This window comes from Parasteatoda tepidariorum, chromosome 8 (genome assembly GCF_043381705.1).
Source record: "Parasteatoda tepidariorum isolate YZ-2023 chromosome 8, CAS_Ptep_4.0, whole genome shotgun sequence".
NCBI classification, from domain to species: Eukaryota; Metazoa; Arthropoda; class Arachnida; order Araneae; family Theridiidae; genus Parasteatoda; species Parasteatoda tepidariorum.
Genome location: NC_092211.1, coordinates 42,509,953 through 42,537,408, shown reverse-complemented (window position 1 = coordinate 42,537,408; position 27,456 = coordinate 42,509,953). Strand labels below are relative to the sequence as shown.

The following is a 27,456-nucleotide window of genomic DNA, read 5'->3' as shown; positions in this document are numbered from 1 at the left end:
ATGGTTTACAGATAAGTTATAAATTTTTATAAATCAAAAAAGTTATTCAAACATCGTTTGTGAAACAATAACGAAAAAATGGACAAAAAATTAACATTATGAAAGAACTGTTTTAAATCCAAAATAAAAATTAAACAATTAAGGAAATTATTTTATTGTTTTCAGCTAAATTAAGCATCAGTTACGACATTTTCAGACGCATGAAAATCGAAAACGTAATAACTCAATCAGCATTCCTCTTCTTTCTTCACTTATGCAAATCAGTCAAAAACTAGTTACAAATGCAGTTATAAATAAAAAGATCACTTTCTCTGTGCATATTTTAAGTCAAATTGTGGAACAAAATGGCTACCAATTCGTTTTGATGGACATCATCTAAAGTTCATAGCAAACGATTCATTTCCTTTTGGCTGTGACCACCCATTTTAGAATTTATGAACTCTTCGCATGCCGGTAGATCACCTTTTCCCGGATGCCCATTCTCGCGCCCCGGATGCTCTGACATTGGCCCCTGTAATGACGTCACAACACTCATATTAGTGCCCTATGCCCAGTGGTCATCACTCACTTATCGCTCGGACTTCGTTTCTAACAGTCCGGCTTCGGTAGCTTGTTCAGTGCATCGCATGTGGATTTTGGCCCCAAAGGAATGCTAACTGGGTGCAATAGAACTATTTTTTGTTGAACTTCAAACCAAACATGAAACTTCATTCTATCACTATGATACCTCTTGTTTCTTTCTTAGCTGCTCTGCGCCTGCTTACTGATGGTAAGTTTCTTCACTTCAGTTCTTCTTAAGATGTCAATCTGAATCTTAAACTAAGAGTTAATATCACTTGCTATTTAATCCCGAAACGTGGAACTATAAAGCTGAACATCTTAAATATACAAAGTGCTATTTTGAAATCTAGTAAAATGTGCAATTGGAAATAATTTTTCAAAAAATTCTCGAAATCTTCATTTCCCATACACATATTATTATTGCTTTTTTGAGAAGAATAATTTAACTAATATTGTTCATACCTATAAATTTAATATTAATGAAATAATCTTGAGTATCGTTATCAGTCGGATATATAAAAGTGTGCAATATGCATTGTTGAGCGAGTCAGTCAGATACCAAAGTGTGATGTTTGCACAATATGGGTTTAGTTAAATGCAAGAATATACTCTAATACGTATATTTACAGATGTAATTTACAACTAAACTTTGTAGGTAATGATTCAGACATCATTAGTTTATAGTATATATTAATACTTTACTTTACTTCTGTATATTTCTAAGGGTTAAATGCTATAAATCAATGGAAAAAAACGTAAAAAGTTTCATTAGAAACCTAAATAAATAAAGATATAAGAACTATTTTTCTTAAACTCTTACATAACTGAAGCTTTTGAACAATAACAGATAAACTGAAGGTTTTGAAAATTAATAGTAGCCATTAGAACACTTCGCATATAAGCTAAGGCCACAATAACTGGTGGATCCTTATAAAATAATTAAAAAATAAATATTCGGTTAACAATATTTGGTTAAAAATATTTTTGTAATTCTTGCGAAACGTGCGTTTTCTTATGGCGAATATTAAAGTAGCATAATTTGATTCATCGGAACACTTATGCTTCAAATAATATTATTTTGAAATTATGCACTAGTGTGAAATGGTTTCAGCACGTAATTTTGTGCTAAAAAAACTTTTTTATCAGAACTTTCTTGATACTCAGATAATTGCAATTGTTCGAACGATCATGCATAAAACGTACGAAATTTGAAAGATAATATAACTATTGAAATTTGAACAATTATAAAAGGTTTGAAATTTGCATAATTGTAAAACTATCACACTAGAGCTATTCTAATGAGTTATTGACAGCGGTCTGGGATTCATTCTTTATAATCAATATTGACGCATACGTGAACTACACATTCACAAGTTAGGTCCAAAAGTAGACGGTGGAAGTAATCTCCCAGACTCCGCATCACGCTTCCAAAACACCCAACTGCGCGCGGACTTCTGCGGCTCTCATCTTAAAGCGAAATATAATGTTCCACAATTTCAATCCAACTTCAAAATATAACACACATTGAGTATTATAAAAAAATACGTATTTCGTGCAGCAAAATTTCTGGAATATGGTTTAAAAACCACATAATAAATAATGTTTAGTAACAATGTGGTACATAAAATGAATCACATGATTCGTCGCGTGTAACATTTTATCCGAAATTGCATTATTACAAAATCTGTGGATATTTTAAATTTAGAAAGTTATTGTATATTGTAAGTTATTGATATATTGATGAGTGGTTGTTAACAAAATAACAAATCTTTAAAATTAAAACTGAAATGTGATTTATCCCGAAATAGAAATTTATTTGAAATTAATAGTCTATATTGGAATAAATCATTATTACTGGAACATGAATAACACCAATAAGATATAATATGTATTATTACAGCATAAAAATATTATTGATTGTGACCATGAGCTTCAAATTTCTATATAAGGAAAAAAAATAGAAGAATTTAATTTTTTAGTTTTTTTTAAGTTTTTGAACTATAATTGTACATTATATTAAAAAAATAATTTAGTTTTATATTTCAAACATACAAAACTCAGTTGCATTTTCTCCAATTTGTTTGTTGTACTGTTTAGGAAGACTTGTAGTTCTAGTTACTAGCGCAATGAGCCCTAGCGCTCAAAAGTCTTGTGTAAGCATTCGTACATTTATGCAAGTTATGATTTAAATCTTGAATAATTAAGGTTATCCTAGACTAAAATCTTCTAAACTAGTCTTAACAAATCTCGATAGTGTAAACTAATATCGTTAAAGAAATATCTACTTAAATATGATTTGTTTGTGAATAATTTATAAACCATTCATCCAATATACGAATTCACCAGTGTTTAATTCTTGAAATGCGTAGTTTCACTTTTTATTTGATTAAATGTATAATTGTTAGCTATTAAACAAAATTTAGAATGTTGAACGCACTGATATAGTATTTTCTATCTGTGTGAAACTAACTCTCTCTTCTTTACTAACTTCAGTACCCTAAACATTTTTAATAATAAATAAAAAAAAATCATAAGTTTTTATTCTTTTTCGAATATTATTTACATTTTAGCCTGTATATGGTGGCCATATTAATATAAGTCATGTAAAAATTGTGAAAATTATACGTGAAAAGCAATGAAATTTATATTTAAAAATAAAGACTTGTTTTCACCTAAAAGTTCCATGTTCTTTTTATAAAATGATTCAAAAGAAATATTAATTCAAAAAGTATACATTCTTGCAAAACCCCATAAGCAATTTAAAATTTAATAAACATCTTTTCATTTTGAAGTGTAAATTTAATTAATCTGCCAAAACATAGATAATCAAGAATGTCAAAGTAGAAACAAATTTAAAATAATCTTATTTTGAATATGCTTACATAAAAATTATTATTATTACTAGACTATACATAGTCTTATTAGTATCTTATTGAAATATTCTTATTGGAGTTGTGAATTATGGCAAATTAAATAACATTTATATAATTCTGCATTTTTTAAAACTCTTACATATTTTCACTTTTAAAAAAATTAACATTCTTATTATTTATAAGAAATTTTCAATTACGAAAAATATTCAATCCAAGTGTAAGTTTAAAATCTATAGTCCTTTTTTTAAAATATTTTATCGTATAATGAAATGTAGAGTTTTGTTCTAAGCAAAAATTACAGTGAACTGCAAACTATAAATTATGAAATACACAAAAACCATTAATAATGAAAGTTACTTTTTTAAGTGTTGTACAAATATGTTAATTACAATAATGAAAATTTTTTTCTTTACTTTAATAATCCATTCCGTATTTATCATTAAAAACGAACCAATGTCGCATAAGCATTTTATTACAATAGCTTAATCAATTGATTTCAAATATTGTATTTTATTTTTAAAAAACACATGTTATTTTTAAAAACGAACGTACATCATGCAATTTTTATTTAATTAGATAAAAGAATTTTCGATATTTTGTTAAGCTCAATGCTCAAAACATGGACAAAAAAATTTCAATATTAAAAATAAATACTAAATAAAATCTATTATTAAAAAAAATTAAATTATTATTAACCATTACGAAAATAATAGCAATGGATTTTGCTTTTGAATTAATCAGAATTTTTCATATTTCAAGGTTTTTATAGTTAGACTCAAGTTAGGAAACCTTGGTTGAACAAAACCAAAAACCATTAAAATCAGGAAACACATTCAAAATCATTATTTATTTCAATGACGAAAAAAACGGTACTTTTTATCCCCATAAGAATAAGTCTCAGGATTAAATTATAAAAATCCGGATATCCACTTTCACTTAAGAGGAGGAGATCGTGTCGCATTTAATATAATAAATTAAACGTAACGCATGAAATCACTTCATTTAATCCAAGTTATTTTTCAACTGGCCATGTTCATGCCTACACACACTTGATAGTTTTAGATGTCCAAGTCAGTTTTAGTTGAACAGTTTTTTACTGCTTCTGATTGCAGACATTATATTAAATCCCACACTACACTATAAGAAATTCCAGATCAAAATACAGTATAAAACATCGGCATCCAGGGTGACGGTTTTTTTTTTACCGTGAAATCTTTTTATACTATAACATGTTATGGAGCAAAAAATGCCATATCCCGTAATTTATACTGTAATAATCACCGTTAAACCCCTGCATGACTTTAATTAAATAAATATTACTGTAAAAATCACGGTATACTATTTTACGGTGAAAATTGATTTTATGGTTGATGCATCCAAAGTACCGGTACTTTAGACCGCAATTTGAGGCGGAATTTTTGACAATGTATGTGATGTTGACCAAAAAATTACATGCATTGTAGTCTTTCTCAACTTCTAATGATCCAAGTTATTTTTCGTCTTCATGTAATTTTATTTTCGCAACTTAGTTATACACTTAGTTATTAATACTTATGCTCTTAGATACCTAAGTGAATTTTTAACTAAAAAATTTTAATCCTCTGAACTACATACGATATATTATAGATTATACTACAGAAATATAACAATATCATTCGATACAGGATGATTGTAAATTTCTTCAACTTCTAATGATCCGAGCAATAATTCCGTCTTCACAAAAATTAATTTTTCGTTACTTGATGTTTTTTCTTACATGTCTGAATAATTTAACTTTGTTTTTTAAATCTTCGTTTTTACACTGCTCTAACCTTAAATCATGCATTACCTTAAATCAATTCAGATATTGTATGCAAAATTATTGTAAACTTTTTTCAATCCAAGTAATTTTTCAAATAATCCTTTTACGTCTTTATACAAACTGGTTCTTTTTGTAATTTAATCTAATGCTCTTATCGATTTTTATTAGATCTTTATCGAAATAAATTTTCTTAATGTTCTTAATTAAAAATTGTAACCTTATACAGTATATTGAGCACCGCACTTACGAAAGCCAATTTCAATGTTATATAGAGAATAATTTACATAATTTTGAGTAGATATTATGCAACAAAAATATTTACAAAATTGTATATAACAATAATGTAAATATTTTTGGAATTATATTTTTTTTCTTTTTTGAAAGGAAAGTAATTTGTATTATTTAACACGAAGTGCATATGATTGTTTCATTGCTAAATAAATTTAAGAAACGATTATATCATAAATCGAACACTTCGATAGACAAATACATTTTAAATGTATTATGTTAGATAATTTTACATTCTGAGTGCTTATAAAACAACAAACATATTTTATAATTTTCATTGAAATAAAAACAATTTACTACATTTTTTCCCGATACACAGACATTATTGTTTAAAAACAAACTAAACTTACGAAATAACAATAATGCACTAGGCACTAATGCCATGTTAAAAATGTTTTGGTGCTAAAGAATAATAAAACAAACTCAACATTACTTTTGGTTTAATTTTTTTATGTAACTTTTGATCTTTAAATTAATTATTTTTGTTTTAAAATTCTTTGATTTAATTGTAAAGTACAAATATACAAAATATTTTTGAAAACTAATCCATCACAATAATAGACTACAAGGAATTTCTTATTTTGCAGCTGAATAATTAAATGTCTAATGAATAGTGATAACTAATTTTTAATAGTGAATAGTTAATTTTGAAATTAAATATCATTTCAAAAAAAACTATTTCATTGTAATTAAGATATAGAAATGTATTAATGCACCATAAATTTTAAAAACATAGCATTATAATACTGATAATACATATACCTTCTAATGATATTTAAACTGGGGTTTATATATATTACAACCATATTATTTTACTTAAACATGAAATACAAAATTTTAACATCTAATGCTCCCCATAAGTATGAATCGGATATTTTTATTAACACCGGTTAGTGTAGTCCCATCATTCAAAATATGTATAGAAATTTAAAGAAAACGCCATGATATACATGATCTTAAGACAAATCAATATTTTAATGACGATAGCTACTAATCAGTAATTTAATTAATGGCATTAATTTTGAAGAAAGCAAAAAAGAGTGTTTATTATAAAAACCAAATAATTAAACTTTTTTTTAATGAAAAAAGGTGTCCTTTTGTACGTTTTGCGTAAAAAAAAAATTCTGACATGCTTTTATAATATTTTAGCTCATGGATATTATATATATCGCTGCTTTGGCAATTCTCAGAAATCATGTGATGCCCTTTTAACTCATTTTATTTATTATTCAAACATTTATCAATAATGGATTGTGGAAATTAGAGAAATTTAAATGATGAATAACTAATTCTCAAGACCAAAATAACTGCAAATAAGTGAAAATTTGAAAAATTATTATTTGCAAGTTAGCCGTGTTTGGAAGATTTTACTTTTAATGCTGAAAAAGACACCGATGTTTCAAGCCGTATTTCACAATCATAAGTTATAAAAATGCTAAATATACTATTTTGCACTTATTTTGTCCCGTATTAATACAAAAAAGAAAAGAAAAAAGTATGAAAAATATGTTTAATAATAAAAATTCTGATTCAAAGGGTTATGAATATGGTAATTATCATAGAAATAGTTTTATCTCGGCTTATTTATGGGTTCTTAAAATCACTTTTCTTTCTCCTAGCTCAATCTTGCAATAATGGTTTAGGTAAATATGCCTTTGAACTCGTGATGAATTATCGAATGGGAGGAAACAGTGGTTTTGGAATGTCTAAAGGAGAAATGGTAAGCCTATATTTTTTTTTTACAAAATTTAAACTCATTTATCAATTAATTGAAAATTTTCATCACTAAAAGTAATTAGAAATTTAAAAACAATAATTGGAAATGCATTTTATTAATCTTAAGATTGAAAAAAAAAACTCAAAAAGGAACAGTTAAATTTGACGGTCACTCTGCTCTTCTACTCTAGGTCACTCTAGTGGACAGCCCTTTACGAGTGTTGCAAGCTTGCAAACAGAGGTGTGAAGATGACCCAAAATGTCTATCCTTTGATTTTACTCCTGGCCAAAGAGTTCCCGATACTCATACTCACCAGCCTGAATCCGGACCCGACAACGGGTTAAGATCTGGAAATCATATGGGCAATAATCAGCAACATGTTGAACCAGAATATAAAGAATCCATATGCCATATGTATCACGACAGAGCATCTCCTGACGGTGGGGATGTTTTAGTGAGACAGCTCAACACCTTCCATTTCAACAAAGTCTGCATATCATGTAAGTTCTAACTTCCATAAAAAATCTGATAAAGTTTTATTAGGAAATTCCACACTATACTCTAGATAATGTTAAATTTCTAATTACATATATTCAGAGTCTAAGAATGTGTATATTGATGCATTTCTATCATATGTTCTGAATTTTGACGGATTTATTCTTATTCTAAATATTTAGGAATTCCAATGCCCTCTTCTGAATTAAAGAATTTTTATATTAAGTTCTAAATACCGATAGATTTATGTATCATATTCGGAATATTGATGAATTTCTGTGCAATATTATAAATATTAATGGATTTTAAATCTATGAATATAGTCGATTTTTTGCTATATGTTCTGAATATTGAGAAAATGTTCCAATGCTTTATTCTGAATCAGTCAAATTTCATTTTATAAATATTGATGAATTATTCCAATTCTATACTCATAATGGTGATGAATCTTAATGGATCCCAATGCTATATTTTGAGTATTGATGGATTTTCTACATTCTGGACTAAATGCATAATAAAGGCAATAACGGATTTTTATGATATTCTTACAGCTCCAAGGCTTATTAATGACTGCCCTAACCGACTTTACGCTATCAAAAGAACACCAGGATTCTGTTTCGAGAGCCTCTCAGACCAAGAAGTCTTCGCCACTAATCGAACAGAATGTGAGGAAAAGTGTATCAACGATCCTGAATGTCTATCTGCTTGTTTTGATAGAGGTGGTCAAAAATGTCGTCTCAGCAGAAATACCAAAGCCATGAATCCTAATGGATTTCTAAGTGATTCAAACAGTGATTATGTTGAAAATATGTGCCTTTCAGGTAAATATAGAATTAGATTATTTAACACTTAGCGCTAGCAATTCTTTGATACTGGTATTACATTAATATCAATTTGGCTTTTACCGATGTTTTAAATGGACTCTTATTTTGAAAAGCCAATCATTTTAATTCATTTTAAAAATAATGGAAGGTATTTATAGAAGTTCAAAGACTGTTTTCAAGACCACAAAATGATTAACACTAAACTGAAATCAAGTATTTAAAAATCATATTATGATCCTTTAATAAAAGTTAATATTTATATTTTCATGCGTTATAAAGTAGAGATTCATAATTTGTGATGATAAAAAACTGAGCATAGTTCATTTGTGTTTCGTTCTTCACTAGTTTTACTTTATTAAAAATGTAAATGCGAAATAGTAAAAACTTAATTACAAAGAGCTTGAAAATATTATTGATAACTTTCACACTTTTGAACTAAATTTGATTTGGTAATTAATATTAAGCATGATTTATCATTGCTGCATATAGTTCACCATGATGCTCATTGATGGCAACATCAAACTTAAACTTAGCAGTATTTATCTTAAATGAAACTTTGGAAAAAACATTTAATTTTTTTAACTTTTTTAAAATTTTATAACTCTTTTTAATATTTAATTGGTAAAAATTTGAGGCATTTAATTGGAAAAAAATATACTGCTCCAGTTTACGCTATTCGTATACACTTATAATTTCATTAAGCTCATTTAGCTAGATGCATTATTAATATAATTCATTAGGTTTTAATCCGATTTAATAGATTATCGAAGGTAGTAGAAATTAAATTCAATTTAATAGATATGATACCCAAATGTGAAGATATATTTAATATATATAAATTGCAATTTAACATAATCATAATCATAATTAAGAAGTAATCGTAATAAGTTAATTTAACAGATATTATTTATAATTTGTAAGGTGCAAAACCTAAATTTATTAAATATACGATATAATATATGCAAAATTTTAACTTAATGAATACAGAATTTAGTTTAAAATACGTTAAATACAATTCGGCAACTGTAATATTCAATTTTGTCCATGCGAAAATTATATTTAATTGACAATGTAATTTCTGTGAAAATCATTTTAACACATGTATATCTAATTTAATAGACACAAAAACTAGCTAATTTAATATAAAATGTAATTTAATTGATTGTCAACTCTTTTTCTATTTACAGAAAGTCAAGCTTGCCCAAACCGTGCTCATATTATGGAATCTGGTAAAAAACCAAACGGCGCAATGGAACTAGAAACTGTATACACACAACATTTTCAGAGTTGCTCTGACATTTGTTCTCAAAGTCTCGAAACCAGGGGATATCTTTGCACTGCTTTCTACCACGAAGAAGACAGCTGGCTTTGCACCACTTACATGTATTATCCAGATTCAACTGACTCCAACGAAATGTCATCACCGCACGAAACTTCGCCATCGTTAGTTTCTGGAAAAGGAGATTTCTACAGGATTCTTTGCGGAAACGCTGATAGAGGTAAGAATTTGTTAAACTGAAAAGGCACAAATCATCACAAAAAAAATTTTTAATTTGAAATTTGCTGAATAGGCAATTATTATATAGAAGAAAAAAGTTTGATCAAAACAACCAACTTTAAATAATAAGGTAAAAATTACCGTGTTTCTGGCTATATGGCATTTTTGAATTTATTGTCCTGTTAAAATATTCAAAACCTTGCTTATTTTATATAGCTCTGCAATGAGAAAAAAAATATGGTCAAAACTACCAGAATATTATGACATTTACCGTGTTTCTGCCTTTATGGGAACACCATAAGGCTCGGTAATTTTTACTGTAGTAATGTTTGGTAATGATTTGTAATGATTGGTAATGATTTTAGTAAAATTTACAATAAAATATCGTCTAATAATATATGATCAAAATTGGTATAAATGCGGCAAAATTTGGTAATTTTATCATGATAACTTAGAGCATGGCACAAAAATCATTTATTCGGTTAAATTAAATTTCCAATTTTGTATTTTTTATTAAATATAAAGTGAGAAGAACTATAATTTTGAAAATTAGAATTTCAGGTAAACCGTATAAACGAAAAAATTATCAAATTAACGGTTTAAATACATATTTTGTTTCTATTAACCAGAATTATGTTTGTTTTTATTAACCAGAATTATGTTGGTAATTTTATCAGATTTTGTTTCACACGTAAAAAATTTATTTTGAGGAAAATCTAACTAACTAGAACTAAACCAACATTCAGAGAAACTTACCAGCGTAAATGATTAAATGGGAAATACACAAATACCCTAACATTAGTTGAAAGATTATATGAAACTTTAAAATTTCATTTCACTGTATTCTAAGAAAAAATTAATGAAGTTTGAAGTAATAGAAAAGTAATCAGCCATTTAAATATTGTGATTGGAAATTGTTAATAGAAATTGGTAGCTGCGAGCAGCTACAAAACCGCAAGGAGTAAATCAAATACTGTTTAAAGAAATCAGTTATTTCTTATTTCAGTGAAAAGAAATTGAAGATATTATTCCATTAAAATACATTTTTAGTTTAATAAACATGAAAGAGATAACTAATTAATATATGGCGATTTTTGACTTTCTGTTACATTTTAAATTATGTATTATTAAAAGTACTTAACAAGTAAAAGTTAATAAATTACGTAAAGGACTATAAAATGTAATAAATACAAAATTGGAATTAAAAAAAAATCGTAATTCAGAATATAAAAAGAAATGATTTGGGGGATTGTTTGCTTCGACCTTCATCAATAGAATTCAAGTATATTTATTTTAATGTATCCGAATAAACCATGTTCATGTTTATTTTATTTTACTTTTTGTTGTATTTATATTTACTTTAACAAATAGGAAACAATAGGAATAATTTCAAAGAAAACTTATAAAGCAAACCGTTCTGAAACATCAAAACTCAGCTAAAAAAAACTTCGACTTTTATGTATTATACATATCTACACGTTTTTTTTTAATGATCTGAGTATTTATTTTTAAAACGCATTGCTTGATCTATAATTTTAATTAATTACTTTATCTAGTTCCATGTCTATTAATGATTTGATAATTTATTTTTTTCCAATATAAACTATTAAAAAAAGTATCTTGAAATAAATCAAATTCAAAAATGTATTTTAAAAAAATTATTATGTAACATGAGCATAAATTATTTCTTTCTTTCAATTAGTCATGTTTTTTACTCAATGTAGTTGTAGCATCACATACGCTAAATGTGGTAAATAAAAAAAATTATCTTCATTTATTTTCTATATTAAATATTTTCATAGTTAAATATACTATAGCAAAATAAAAAAAATGCTTTAACTGTAGCTTTTGATATATTTTCAAACAATTTGAATTTCAGAGAAAAATTTCTTTTATACATTCAAATTCATTCATTATTAGTATTAGATAAAGCTAAGAAATAAAATAAGAAATTAATAAATAGTAATGTTCCTCAAAATTGCGGTGAAACACTATATATGAAAATCAAGTTTAGCTTTAATTGGATTTAAATACAATACATATTTGAATTAAAAAATTTAACCGTAATGCAAACCAACAACTTTGAATTATATTTTCCCTTTATCGACTTTTAACTTATTGAATTATGATAAAAACAACTATATGTAATTGGTTAATTATTTTAAAGAATTTCATTTATTTGGCTAAACTATCGACTCAAAACATTGCTATTAAAATTTTCAGTAAAATATATCTTTAAAATGAATAGCATTTCTCTAACTTTCGCTAAACCTTTAACCGATTTTTCCTCGAAACTAAATTTCCTTAAACAAAAGGCTGTTTAAAATGCTTTGCTGGTTATAAAAGTATGAAATTAAACAGTATATGCAATTTATATTTATTTTAAAAAAAAAGTATCTAATGATTTCCTTAATCGCGCAGTTCCTTTGGCAAAACATTGAACTGTTGTTTATTATGTTTTCGATGCTTTACTGTCATCTTTAAAAATGAAAGACACGATATTCTATATCTATAGCTGGTAGATCTGCAATAATTTCCTTATTGTTTAAACAAATCAAAATACTTGAAAATGATTATTATCGACTGATCTCGATAGACTTGGTTTTGAAACTAATTTAATCAAAATTACACACACTCTTAGATAATGTAAGCGAAAGAACTAACTTGTAATAAAATGTAGATATATTGAAAGATTGATATCAGATTTTTCCATAATTTTTCAAAGCAATATGACGTATTCTTTGCAAGAAATTTATTCAGCTAATACAACTTTACAAACAAATTTTTACAACGTTTTAAGCAGCCTTCTGACTAGGGAAATTTTAACCTCAAGAATGAAATAACTCATTAGACTGATTGGTTAATTCGTTGCCAACCGACAATTCTCTACCTTCTTTCGCTAGACGCATACATCAACAATGCTACAGTAGAATGCTTCCGAAGAAAAAGATTGGATGTTGCCCACCAAGTTGAAGTTAAAGTTTATTCCTTCCAAGAGTGCCTTGATGAATGCATGAGACGCTACAACCGTGACTGCCAATCTGTAGAATACAGTTCCCGCTTTCAATCTTGTCGATTTAGCAGCCAATCTAGTGGAACTGGCAAGCCAAATTTAGTAGATGATGAGTCTTACGATTACTACGAGTTCAAGTGGAGTAAGTATCAAGAACAGGGTGGAAGAAAGTCGGTGGTGGCAACAAGCTTTTGTCTGTTCAAACTAAATGAGTTAAACTATAAATTACAATTAAAATATATACTAACGCTGAAAATAAACATTAAGATAAAATACAATATTATATGAAATGCAAATTCATTTTAATATTACGCGTCATTACAAAATCAAATCATATTAGCTTGAACAGACAAAGCTGCAGAGCTTCTTAACACTAATCAAATTGCATAATTTAACGCAAGTCTTATAAAAGCATTCACTTAAGGCTTATAGGTTATTGGTGCACATGAATAACATTTTATTTTATAACATAAAAATGGTGGAGGTGTGAGCTTGCTTTATATTTGGTGAAGGTCGGGCAAATATTCACTCTAAGTTAAACTGAACTTTAAAACTTTTTAAGTGCAAAACAAAGTTACTGATATTAATGCATATAATTCAAAGCTATTGTAAGCGCTGAATTTATTTATACAATATTTATAAATTGACTATAATAAATCAATTTCTTCAAACAGTCAGAGGTAACGGAAACAGAGGTCACAGTTTCATCCATAGACCTGGATACGGACCTACAGGAGGCAGCAGTGGAGGATATGGCCCATCAAGATGGGGCTTAGGAGGACCGGTAGTTGGTGGACCCGGTGGAAGTACATCAATTTCTCAATCTTGGCCATCTGGTCCATGGAACAGTGCAGGAGGTGGAGGAACATGGGGACCGAATCCTCAACATGGTGGTGGTGGTCAAGTTAACTACCCAGCTTACCCACCAGCCTTACCACCAGCGGCTCAACCATGGGGATCTGGAAATGCCCACAGTTGGAGTCAGGCTGGAGGTTATCCTCCTGCAGCTCCCCCTCAGAATCCACATTCAGTCCACGGTGGTTACCCAGGAAATTACCCTGGTTATCCAGCAACCAATCCTTTCCATGGCAATGGCGTTTTTCCACCTGGAGGAATGCCTCAGCAGCCTTTCCCAAATAACAACTATGAATTGTGCAAACCTGGTATGCAGGGTGGTGGACTATTTAGGCGAGTTGGGTTTGGAACCAGGCTCAGGAGTTTTTATGTCAGACGTGTTGTAAGAACTGAAAGAGAAGAGGATTGTGAAAAGGCTTGCTTAGAGGAAAGGGAATTTATATGCTTATCTTTCAACTTTAGGTAAGCAAAGTCTGTTTGTTTGCAATTCCCTTCTCAAAATAAGAAATGCAAAATTTAAACTTAACAAAATATGCATGCTAGGAACAAAACTTAACAAGGGTAAAGGCTGAACTATTTATGTGCATTTTATTAATCTTTAAAAGATAATTTCTCATCAATCATTTTAGTATTTATAAAAGATTATGTTTATTATACTTCAGCACTAAAATGTCCCAATCAGAATTGTAGAGATAAGCGTTTTTTTAATCAAAAAAGTTTAAGAAAACCAAGTTGATAATATATAGGTAACTATTAAAATGAGATTCACTAAAAGAAGGAACCAAAATGCCGTTAATCTAATTTTAAAACAATTTACATTCAAACCTATATTTGTTTATAATTATGTAAGTAAACAAATAATGGAAAAATTTAATTATCTTACTTACAAACTTATATGTATTATTTAAAACGTCGCTCTTACGATCATACTTTAATTTTTCATTTCTAAAAGCAAAATTTTGAAAGAAAGAAACACATGAAACTGACTTTTAGGTGTTCTAACTAGAAAATAAGGACACAAAAAATATCTCTTTCAGGAATGTAATACCCGATAATTGCGAACTGAGTGATCAAGATACAAGACATCTTCAACTAAATAATCCCGGACATTTTGAACAAGACTCACAGTTTGACTTTTACGAACGAGACGCCCAAGCAGCAAATGGTATCCCAGGTGCAAGTACACCAAACTGTATTGACGGTAAGTCCCTACTAATTTGAAACACGTAAATAAACTAAACATGTTATGTACAGTACACCAAACGGAAACTTTACTATGCCCATCCAACAGTTTTTTCGCAAGTAGCCTATTTTATTGAGGTGTTACCTCTAAGGTTTAGTGTCTTGATGACATGCTTCCGAACCATTATTTCCTGCACATGATGGTATGAAAAAGACATTATACCTAAAAATCGTTATTGATCAAGTGCATCAAATAATTTCGCCCATTGGCAAGATTTTCATCAGGATTATGCGCCTCGCCATACTGCTGGTATTGCAAAGAATCGGTATTGGAGAATAAGGAAAACTTCACTTTGTTGAGGTGATTCTACAATCTCCAGAACTCAATCCAGTTAAGCATTTGCGAGGCAAAATTGAAAGAGTCACCCATCTTCAAACCCTTTCAGTCTCATACTATTAGAAAATGTTATGAATGTGCCACAAACGACGATAGAAATATCTTATAAAATTTTGAGAAAAGTGGTCACGATGGAATGACCGCTGAGTGTATTTTGAAATATATTATTAAAACTGCATATTCTGTTTTATTTATTCTACTAGTGAGTCAATCGTGCAGCCCTGATGGAATAGAATTTACAATGAAAACACCAGAGGGTTTCTATGGCAGAATCTACACTTATGGATTCTATGATTCTTGTTTCTATGATGGCAATGGAGGAACAACCAGTGTTTTAAGAATCTCGAGAGGGAATGGATTTCCACGATGTGGAACTCAACAGGTAGAAGAAACTTTCCAATTACGCTTTTAACAGTTATACATTTATTAAATAATTATTTAAATTTGTAAATTTCAGGGGATATACTTAAGGCAGAAAGTTCAAATTAACTTTTTCAAAAAATGAATACTAGTAACACAACTGAAATTTGCTTTAGAAATTCTTGAAATTTATGTTGGACAGTCTAGACTTTTGTGTTTATCATAACGCAATAATATTAGAAATAGTATAATTTTGATTTGAAATTATAAAACTGGAACATTTTAAAATTAAATTGGTAGCAAACACTAGAAAGTATAAAATTCATTTAAGCATAAATACCTTGCCACGAACTTTTTACATCACTACAAAACATTACATCTTCGTAATGGATTGACGGAAATTAAATGACTGACATTATTTTAGTCATAAATGACTTTAACCTGGAGTTATATAATTATAAAAATAAAGAAAATGTAGACACTTATTTCGTGGGTATGCTGCCAAAAGTGATCAAGTCCATATGAGATATTCAGCTCAAATAATTTAGAAGCCTATTACCTTAGAGGGAAAAGAGTTCGATTCAACTAATAAGCTTTTTAAATTGATTAAGGCATTTTTTGCTAAAAAACTTACAAGCGTTTAAACGACTTAAGCGCAATTTTTGGTGTTTGCTAATCATTTGACTTCGTTACTTTTGACGATTTATTTAATCAACGATTTATTTAATCTCAACTTTTTTTATTCTTTATCTGATCAAATAAATTATGAACATATTTAATCAATAAGGCTCTTCTGGTTTCTTTTTTTTCTAGTATGATTTTATAAAAAAATTTCCAAGTGCATTCTTGCCAAGATGTAAATTTGTTCATTAAATTCATCATCGTTATTATTTCATTAACTATCTACTATTGAAATAAATAAATAAATAACAATTTCTCATTACTTTAAAATCTCAATAGTATTTCCCTCTTTTGGCTAAATGGTATTAAAAGATTATTTTCGAAACTTCTTTTTTTTAAGTCGATTAGCTTTAAACTCACTTTCTCCAATCGGTCTATGCCCTCAAACTAAATAAAACTAAACATAATCGTTTGATTTCACTGCAAACGATATTTTACGATATGGTATAAAATCCATTTATCATCAAAACATTTCTATTCTTATTTACAAAGCTTATAACCATTCATATAAAATCTTTCTTATTCGATAAAAGTTTGCAGAATAGGTATTTAGATCCACATGAAGGGTTTTCGCTGGGGAAACCGTGAAAACGCGGAAGCGCAGAGGCCAAAGTGGAAGAGACAAAAGAGAATGCCAATGCTAAAACTGAAAGTTTCCTGCATGCGGAAGTTCACGTTTTTAACTAGATGTCGACGAATTGTTGTTGTTGTTGCACGATACCGATGAGAGGTTATGAGCAATTAGTAATCAAAGCGTGAAAAAAACAAAGGTTAATTGTAAAAATGATGAAAACGAGGTGTTTGTTAGGGTTATAACAAGGTCTAAAACATGCGGAAAGTATGATATTTTTGTAGGAAAACTTTCCCAGCATTCAGAACTAAAAATATACAAAAATAATTTCTCATGTCCAAAGTTTTTGAATGGAAGAAATTCATTATTAACAGCAGCTTTTTTTCATAAGCATGAAGTAAAAGTAATACTTTGAAAATACAGTTTTTAAATAATTTAAAAAAAATATTTAAAATTCGTCTGTACCATTTTAAACGTTTGTAATTTTTTAAGCTTTAAAAATTGTTTCAAATAAGAGAAAATAATACTTTTATTAACACAAGAGAGTTATCTCTACAAACTTTATTTGTCTATAGCTTCACTTACATTGAAACTAGTTATTTTCTGTTTTAATTTTTAAATTCGAAATTGTTACTTCAAATTTAAGTTATCATTCATAAATGTTTTTGGAATTTCTCTTGCCGCTATTTGGTCAAAGTGCAAACAATAAAAAAATTACAAAAAAGCTCTTACTTAAAAGGTTTAATTTTTAAGTACAAAGATGTGACGATTGGCAATTTTCTTCATAATTTTCAGAAATTAAAAAGAAATTTTATTTTGTGCAAATAATTTCAATTTAACGTAAATGTAAAAGTGCGCTACAAACTTTTTAAATTAGGAGAAAGAAAAAATTTAAAAGATCTGTTGGTTAGCTAAAACAATGATTAAACATCTTACTCAAAACTTCTTTTAATTAACACATTAAACACATGAACTTCTTTCAATTCCAACAAATTTTAACATTTTATTATAAATGCTCATTGCATCGCTACAATTTTTGTTATAATTATTCACTGTTATAATTTTTTTAATATTTAATTTTCGAATAACTCGTAATTATCTTTAATTATTTTATCCTAACTTCGTAATTTCATTTTAGCTACACCAAATCTTATTTATTTCATGGCTTATTAATTTGAATACTTGTACACCATTTTTTTTAAAAGCTTACAAATATATTGAGTGAATAATTTTTGATTTCCAGATAAAACCATTGACTTAAGTATTTGCATTTTAATATGTGTCTTTGACAAATTTCTAACTACAACATTGTTATAATTCAACATAAATTGCACTTTAAAATGACATTTTAACGATTTAAGTGTCACGCTTTTTAATAATACTTTATAACACGGCCACTCTCATTTTTTGTTAAGCCTTTTCTGAGGCAGTGCATAGTCAGGTAACGTTATTCCAAAAATTTTACGGACCACGAAATAAGTAAAACTATTTGCTTCTGAGCGTTAACCATTTTTTAGCAGCCGCTGTTCTTTAAACAACAAAAAATAAAGAATTGCACTTCACTTTAGATTTCGCTATCTACGCTAGCAATAGTTAGCGAGCCACGAAAGCAGTAGCTAGCGAGAAACGAAATATGTAAAACTATTTGCTTCTGAACGTTAACCTTTTTTTAGCTGCCACTGTTCTTTAAACAGCAAAAACTAAAGAATCGCACTTCACTTTAGATTGCCCTATCTAAGCTGGCAATAGCAAATATATTGCCAAATTGGAACATTTTATCGAAATATAGTTCCGAAAATAGTTGAAACCATCTCACTCCTTATTAGAGTTTCAATAACAATAGAGTTCAATACTTTCAACAAGCAGCCGTTGAAGATATGCGCTTAAAACCGAGACTATTATTATAATATGGACAATAAATTTGAACAAAATTGCTTCAAGCATTTAAGTCCAAATTTCTAACAATAGAATATGATGCAAATCTTTAATCTGGCAAAACAATCAGACAAACCATTTGCATTCATTACGTACCTTTTAATGCTATCGATTCTTAAAGTCAAGGTAAATAACATGAAGCATTAAACATTCAAAATTGTTTTTCAAACATTTAAAACGGTCTCATTTTTCAACAACACTGTGCGTCATATCACTTAGATCAGTTGATAAAAACATGAGAAGAAGCATTTGCATTTCAATAGACGCCCTTGAAAATATTCCAATCTTAAAGTAAAGATTCTTAACATGAAGTGTACTAAATATTCAAAAAGTATTTCGAGTCCTAACTGTCCCACTTTTTCACAAAACCATGCGATACTTCCGTTAAATTTGATAAAACAGATAATAAAACCATCCAATGTACCATTTGCATTTCAATAGGTGCCCTTGAGAAATTTTAATTTTAAAAACATGATCATCAACAAAAGATGAACTAGATATATTTTTAAATATTTCAATCATTTAAGTGTCACACTTTTTAACAATACTTTATGACACACCGCTTGCTTAATATCAAACAGTTTTGTACAAAGTGAAATCGATCTTTTTGCATGCTATACCCAAATATGGAGAAAATAAAATGGCGGACATCGAGGTCAAAACACGAACATTGGCGCTTTTTTTCAGCTCATCCTTTCGCTTGAATGTGAGATCATGTAGATATTATTATGATGAGCGAAGTAAATGAGATGCTTGAATTATAGAGCCCCTGAACTCTTGACATCTCACTTTGTGACGAATTTCCGTTTGTATTACATTTCAGGCGGTGGCAGCAGCCGGAAAGTTACAAGGTAAAGCGGTGAACTTTTCAATGGATGTCATTGTTCAGACAAATGAATCAAAACATTTCCGTTTTCCGGCAGTTTTTAGAGTTCTTTCTCCTTTCAATTTTCACATAAAACAGCTTATTTTTCTTTCTAATTTTTATTTAGAAAAAGGATTATGAGCATTCAAGAAATTTTATTATAATTTTAAAATTAGATTTAATTTTATGAATCTTACAACTTACATCTTCAAATACCAAAGATCCAGATCAGAAAGGAAAATAAAATTACAAGCAAAATTTTAGCTTAGATCGATATCAATATTGCTTTTACAGAAATGGCATTTAATAGCGTTTCGATTTTCAGAATTAGAATATGAAGTTTTGAAACCATACAGTCTACACTTTCAGAAAAATTATTTAGAAAATGATTCCCAACTTTTAGAACAGTACTTTAATCAATATAATCGTAAAGCTTGATGAAAATCCCAATACGGAGTTAAGGAAAATCCCATAAGATAGTGCTTCATTTCAAGTTGAATAATACCAGACATTGAAGTGCAATAAGAATTAACTTGCATCATTCAATTTGAATACATCATCCAATTTGAATGCATCATCCAATTTGAATGCATCATCCAATTTGACATCTTACAAAGGTTGCAGGATTTTCGCACGATAATAAAGTTTACTGTACATAATATAATGAACTGTATAAAAAATTTTAACGTGTTCATGCAATGATAAGCATGTTCATGCACGTTAAGCCTCAAAAGGATGCAACTTGGTACAAGATTATGGCAACCTGTAGAATTTAAGCATATTGTAAAAGTTACTCAACAAAATTTTTCGACTTGATTGCATGTTGAAACTATAGCAAATTTCAAAATATTATGGTTCAAAATAGTATGATATGGATCAACTTAGAATCAAAACAAGAAACATTCGATTTAAAAAATGCTAATAATGTATGCCTTATACTTGTTTCTTTTCAGTAATTATATTTATATTCGTATAAATTAATTAAATTAATTAATAAATAAAATAATCGTTTACTCTTATGAATCGAAAGCGTCTGAAATAATAAAGTTGAACTTTTCAGTATGGTGACGTCATGACAAATATCGTTGTGGTTCAATTTAATGATAACGTGCAAACATCCCGGGACAAGAAATATAATCTTACATGCTATATGTCAGGACCAGGAGAAACAGTGGTCACATCCAGCTACATGGACACAAGAACCGATGGGTAAAGACTTTTGTCTATTCATACCACATCTATGTCCTAATGTATTTCAAATCTATAAACTATAGAAGTATAATTTATTTAAAAAATAAAATTCTTTTCAGCCGATATCCTACTCAAATCGAGCATCTGCCTGCCCAGAATATGCTAACATCAAATATTGTTTTGCGAGTATTGTACAGAGGAGCACCAACAAATACCATCGCAGTTGGCGATCTCTTGACCTTCAGATTAGAAGCCCGTGGTCACTGTAAGATATTGTCATGATTTTTTTTCTGTCATAAATATTTTTAAAAAAATAGCTTGTTACTTTAGATATAATTTTTGCTAATTTTTGCTTTTTCATTATTTCAGATCATTATGAATATTTTAGTGATATTTTCGCGACGAATGTAATAGCCAAAGATCCATACTCAGGAAGACAAGTTCATCTTATAGATAATAGAGGGTAAATTGTTTTCATTGTATAACACAAATGGTTCGATATTTTTATTAAGAATTCCCTGATACATATTGAGTCAGATCCAAAAAGCTACTGATTACTCCAAAATGAAACTTAGAAACGTTCACTTAGAAAAACTGAAACTAAACCAAAATCAAATTTAGAAACTGAAAATGGAAGAAGTAAGGTAGACACAATAATTCAGAGTTTCAAATCAAAGAGTAAAACTAAATAGTTCTCAAATAATTTGAGATAAAATAATATGTAATTTGGTAATAAAATCTATTAGTATATAATTTTGTAAATTAGTTATAAATGTTGTCAAAGGATGGCGCTATACGGAGCTGCAACCTGAAGGAAAGTTTCTAACTGATAACAAACCAAAGTTTCCATATGACAGTACTGTTCGCTATTGTCACATTATAGAATCTCTCTTTTAGAACTCTGTACATCTTACAACGTTATCAATTAGCAATTTTTACTTATACTATTGGCTATCTATTGCAATGTTTGTTACAAACTTCAAAAATTATGTATATAAAATCTTAGATTTCATGATCAGTATACAATTAATTTCATTTTTTGAAATTGGGTGCTCTTTGGCCCGACTCCTTGGCTTTATAGTTTTTGCATCTGAAATTCTCTCTGAAACTGTACTATTTCTCAACTTCACTGAAGTCCAAGAAATTGAAAAACTTTATATCTATTGCATGATCCTAATATTACTTTTATCTTCTTCAGATGCCCGGTAGACTTGTATGTATTCCCAGAATTGCAAAAAACACCAGATGGCGCTCTTCAAGCAGATTTCTATGCATTTAAAATACCGGATTCTAATTTGTTGGTCTTCCAGGCTACAGTCAGAACATGCAGAGGACCTTGTGAACCAGTAAGCAAATAATAAAATTAAAATTCCATTTTATTCTTTCATTAAAATATTTTAAATGTATTGGATTTTTCTATTTAATATGTTTTATACAAGTAATTTCTTTTTTCAAATATTTAATTTTTCTTTTAAAAAGAATGTTTATTTAAGAATGTTAACTTCATGTTCTCTTTTACGTGGCGTTAATAATATTGATATTTTTTATCTTTGTTTACCATTGCGTAATAGGCTTAAAGATGCTACTTAGGCTTAAATCAAACTAATTTTAATTTTTCTGTGACAAATTACTTCATTCATTCATTCGTATAACAAACATCAACAAAGTTGATGGTTTCTAATCACAAAATTTATAATATTTTAATTATTAATTCCAAACATTTGCACTATAAATAAATTAACTACTAGTTCACATAATTCAATAAAAATTTTAAAAATAAGCTTGAGAAATGTATTTAGTGTGTTCGATACTTAAATTAATAAATTTATTCACTCTTTAATGAATTTCAAAAGTTAAGTGCTTATTTTGTTAAATAGACAACAGCGTTTATCATCAAACACTCAGAAAAATCAATGGTTTCGCCTTATTCGTGCGTCTAAGTTAACTTTTAATGTTAACCTCTAAGTTAACCATTAAATGTTTATTTTAGAAGAATTAATTGCTATTAATACTACAAATTGTGTACTGCTATATGAGGACATTAATGCTGTTAATTATGAATTACGACTTCTCTTTATACGCTAACAATGAGCAAGCGTAAATATTTTTGTTTGTAATCTTCATCAAAAGTTTAATTAATAATCTTACCTTTTATTAAAAAGTTAAGTAGTGAGTAGAATTATTTATTTAATTTTTTCAATAGAAATTTTTATTTCAATGTCTAAAAAGTGTTTATCATTGTGTCTTTAACCTTATGTCTATATTTTTTGAAAGTGATCATAGTTATTAATTCATTTCGCTCATAGGCTCTGACATTTTTAAATTCAATATCTAAGGAAGGTATCTTAATCCTTCAGTAGGTCTTACGTTGTGATTCTAGTTATGATTCCATCTTGCTCAGTCTTGTTGACATTTTTACTCCAATATCAGACTATCATTGCGTTTTGCTCATGTGCCTAGGTTTTACGTAGTCATCCGAGTTATTTGTTCATTTTGTTGAAAATACACTTTTATTTTAATGTATTACGAGAAAAATTTATCGACACATTTTAAGTTTGCGCTTAGGTATTGTGTAACAATCCTAATTAATTATTCCTTAAACCAAGTAAGCAATAATAATTTTATTGAACTAGATAAGAAAATAAAATAGTGAAATTACGCTTTGCTGGTAAGTTTAATTACCATGTACAGTGAAACCTCTCAAGTTGATCCTCGTGTAAGCTTACCACTTTTACGAAAATTGAATTATTTATCCCATATAATAATAGAGAGAAAAACCTAGATTGAAAACTACCTGCATAACTTGTATGGTGGCCGCTTAAAAGAGTCAAATTTGCCTAGGAGGGTAACTGAACATTTTAAACCCGTCATAAGGTGACCGAAACAAAATTTTCTTTGCAATTATATTTAGTATTAGAATTAAACTGAATTAGTAAAATAGCATTAATAGCTAATCTAAACCCTTTTGGGAGTTTATTTGAGAAAACAATTAACGTATATAATGTATTACACATAATAACGTCATGTAAAAAAAAAACCTAATTAATTTAGCAGCTGAAGCAAAACGCTGTAAGTGTTCAAATTGCACAATTTACTTAGATATTGTGCTTTCTGTCTAGAAATTAGCTCATTTAGCTGAACCACCATATTTAGTTCAATGTCTAAGAAAAGTCTTATCATTGTGTCTTGTTTAGGTAATATGTAGTGATCGAGGTCGTCCAGGATCTTTCCCATCTTGGGGTAGGAAGAAACGTTATGCACCGAACGAAACAGCTGCTCTGTTTGCGGATGACAATCAAATGGACATACCAGTAGGAAATGGAACTGACGAAGCAGAAGTTGTCCACGATCTGCTAAAAGTATACCTTTCTAGATCAGATATGCCATCAGAAGCTGCAGCAAGTAAGTATTGCTTACTTAATATATTATCTAAAAATTTAGATAAGAAAAAAATTAAAATTAAACGATCTTGCATCCACAAGTTCAATTTAGTTGGATCGTTTTATTGTAAAAAAATTGGTTAACAGATTTGAACAATGTCTAAGTGATTTTTGGGTGAATGTAGGTACATCAGCTATAGAAAATACCACAACAGCTGGTATTTTCTATAGCTGATGTTTTTACACATTTTTACACATTTCTAATTAAAACCAGTCTTATATAATGATAGAAAAGAAAAAAAATTGAGTTCTTGACTTACAATTATAACACAATATGTTTTTAAACCCAAGACTTTAGTCTTTTTTTCTTTAAAGAATATCACTTGATACTTTCATACTCTACAATTCAAATTTATTCATAACTCTTCATTAATTAATAATTTTACTTTGATGAATATCCAAAATTGCTTAAATTGTTTGAGCGTTAATTTTTTAAATAGTTTCAATGAATAATGCAAGTACTCGGTTTTATTCAATGAATTGATCATTTTTATATCATATGAATCAGAACTGTGGATAAGTTCCTGAAATGAATCTGTTCGGGACCTTCCAATCGCAATAACTTTTGAGTTTATTTGTTTATTTGGTCACGGCTAATTGGTAAACTTTATAAATATAGAACTGACGTACTGGCTCAAATTATCGGAGATCATTGATCACAAATCATTTTTATTATTACAAAGATACTCATTGTTTAGGCTGAGAAAAAAACGTTGGTTATGAATTCATAAATCACATCTTAGAGTACAGCTTAATGCTTTCAAGGAGGCAGATTTTTATAAATTTGCTAACTTCTTGTGACTTTTTCAAATGTTATTTGTAAATAATTTTACTTAAAATGATCCACCTTTAACCTTCATGAAACAAAATTTAAATTTCGTGAAAATTTTTTAATTAACTTTAATCGCTCGAAATACATCATCTTTGTAACACTACAAAAGACAATCAATGTTGTCAATCGGCTTTAACAATTCAATTTAAAGAATCTACAACATACATAAATTGAATATTGTATGCTACAGCCTCATAATGCACAAAATTATACATCTTACAAAAAATTAGGTTTTAAATTAAAATTTTTAGAATTATTCTTTTCATAAGTTTAAAAAACTTTTAACGTAAGTTACCTTATTATTCTCATACCTATTTGTTTTATTACAGTTACAAGAACAAGCACAGTTTGCGTTGCACAAGCTGGATATTACACCTTAGTGATCTTAGCAATTGTTTTGGTTTGCGCAATAGTTGCTGTTGCTGCTGCCGCCATGTTTTTCTACAAAAAATCAAAATTAGCAGTAAGTATATTATCCTTAAATTCAGTAATTTCAGTATTTTTTTTAGTAAAACAGCAATTTTTAAAAGATGTTCCATAGAAAGACTACAGGGATCCGGTAAATCGACACTTTTTGTTTTAGCCAGTCATAACTATATTTATATCCTATCCATAATTTATTTAACACTGCATATATTATTTAAGTAAAATGCTAATGAAAAAAAACAGCAAACTTTTTTTAAAATTTTTAATAAGTGTAGTATAAAGAATAAATCATAAAAAGGATAAGTAGTTTTAAAAAATTCCATTTATTTTCATCGAGATTTTCAATTCAAAATAAAATAACCAAATTCAAGAATTAAGAATTATGCTTCACTGGCAAGCATTTTCAACGTCTTTAACTTATTTTATAACCGGTTTAGAAAAGATGACCCAATTATGGACTTACATCCATCAATATTTAACTCAACAGCCTCTCATAATTTACAAGGGAACTTCTTGATTAAATTATCAGGGTTTATAACAGCTCTTTTTTGAAAACCATAATTCAGCTTATTTTATTCATTGTCAGCATTTGCTTACACCAAAAAATTCAGATGTTACTCCATACCGTTTAATTTAAATGTTTACATAAAACCTAAATTTTAAGACTATTAGGGATGAAACAATGAAATTATTTCAATCTTCGCATTAAGTAATCCAAAATAATTAGTAGTTCTTTTCTCGTTATTGTATTCACAACCACCAAAAAAAAATTGAAAAGAGCTGCAATAAACAACGTTGATATACTTATTCTCATCGAAAAATTATAGCTTTATATCGTGCTTTACAACTGTTAAATGCTTTTTGATTTTTGTTGTCGGGGTTCCACCAAAACTAGTCTGATCATTTAGGGTTCCATAGTCTCCAAAAAAATTATAGCCGTTACAATAAGCAACTTTGTATTAATTCTCATTGAATAATTATAGTCTTATATTGAAGTGCTTTAGTTTTAATAATTTCATTTCTTTTCCAGGTTAAAGCAGCCGGTATGAGTGGTCCACCACCTGGTCTTGCAAATCTTTACGTCCACAGCCAATATCCCGGACCGAAACTCGATGACCCAAGTGAACCCATCTACACAGATCCGTCTCTATTTGAACGATCAAGGAGTTCTAGAAATGTTTCTAATATGGCATAAAATCATAAATTGTGTGAAACGGACTGCTCAAGATCTCCAAGAAGAACAAAAGTCGTTCGTAAACTCTTGTACATGTTCGCGCCGAACTCTGAGCTTGGGTTGCAGTGATATTATATTTTTTTTTTACATAACTTTCTGCTGTTAATAGATTTTAAACGAAGTCAACCAATTAGCGAGAAAGATGTTGTTTAACTCCTTTCATCTGGCTGGGGTCTTAGGTTTTTTTTGCTCTTTCAGCTCTCGTCTGCGCATTCGAAATTCAAAATTCAGTACAAGAGAAAGAGATGTCTGTAAAAATGTTAATAAAGTTTATGTGAATAATTAGTTAATTGTTATCTTTTATGGTAAAGTTTTGGAGATCTGTTAAAGTTCAAGAAGGATCTGTTAAAGTTCAAGATCTGTTAAAGTTCAAGATCTGTTAAAGTTCATAAAGTTCACATATTTGTTGGCATTGTT

General features: G+C 28.6%; 1 protein-coding gene and 1 long non-coding RNA gene across 3 annotated transcripts; one reads left to right on the top strand and one right to left on the bottom strand.

Moving 5' to 3' along the window:
* The first annotated feature begins 224 nt into the window (after positions 1 to 224).
* LOC107447370 (uncharacterized) lies at positions 225 to 27,324 on the top strand. 2 transcript variants are annotated; one of them, XM_016062263.3, is made up of 16 exons: positions 225 to 769; positions 7,143 to 7,243; positions 7,431 to 7,740; positions 8,287 to 8,556; positions 9,747 to 10,058; positions 12,961 to 13,212; positions 13,745 to 14,387; positions 14,963 to 15,126; positions 15,708 to 15,886; positions 20,977 to 21,125; positions 21,227 to 21,372; positions 21,477 to 21,570; positions 22,306 to 22,453; positions 24,302 to 24,509; positions 25,709 to 25,842; positions 26,836 to 27,324. In XM_016062263.3, exons 1-16 carry the CDS (start codon positions 700 to 702, stop codon positions 26,998 to 27,000), a joined length of 3,345 nt encoding a protein of 1,114 aa, XP_015917749.1. In that variant the 5' UTR covers positions 225 to 699; the 3' UTR covers positions 27,001 to 27,324. The 2 variants fall into 2 exon arrangements, with proteins under 2 accessions (XP_015917749.1, XP_015917750.1); XM_016062264.3 differs by lacking the exon at positions 12,961 to 13,212 and having other exon boundaries at positions 227 to 769.
* On the bottom strand, positions 11,806 to 25,825 carry LOC139426342 (uncharacterized). Its single transcript, XR_011637587.1, has 2 exons — positions 25,675 to 25,825; positions 11,806 to 14,314 (listed from the first exon to the last, which is right to left on the bottom strand). It is a non-coding gene; the product is annotated as an uncharacterized lncRNA (long non-coding RNA).
* Positions 27,325 to 27,456: the final 132 nt, after the last annotated feature.

Excerpts from the sequence above, each read along its gene's own strand:
- LOC107447370 (XM_016062263.3), top strand. The coding sequence starts at position 700 with ATGAAACTTCATTCTATCACTATGATACCTCTTGTTTCTTTCTTAGCT. Across the intron at positions 13,213-13,744 it reads TTACTACGAGTTCAAGTGGA|TCAGAGGTAACGGAAACAGA; the intron begins GTAAGTATCAAG and ends TTCTTCAAACAG. Across the intron at positions 21,126-21,226 it reads ATGGACACAAGAACCGATGG|CCGATATCCTACTCAAATCG; the intron begins GTAAAGACTTTT and ends AATTCTTTTCAG.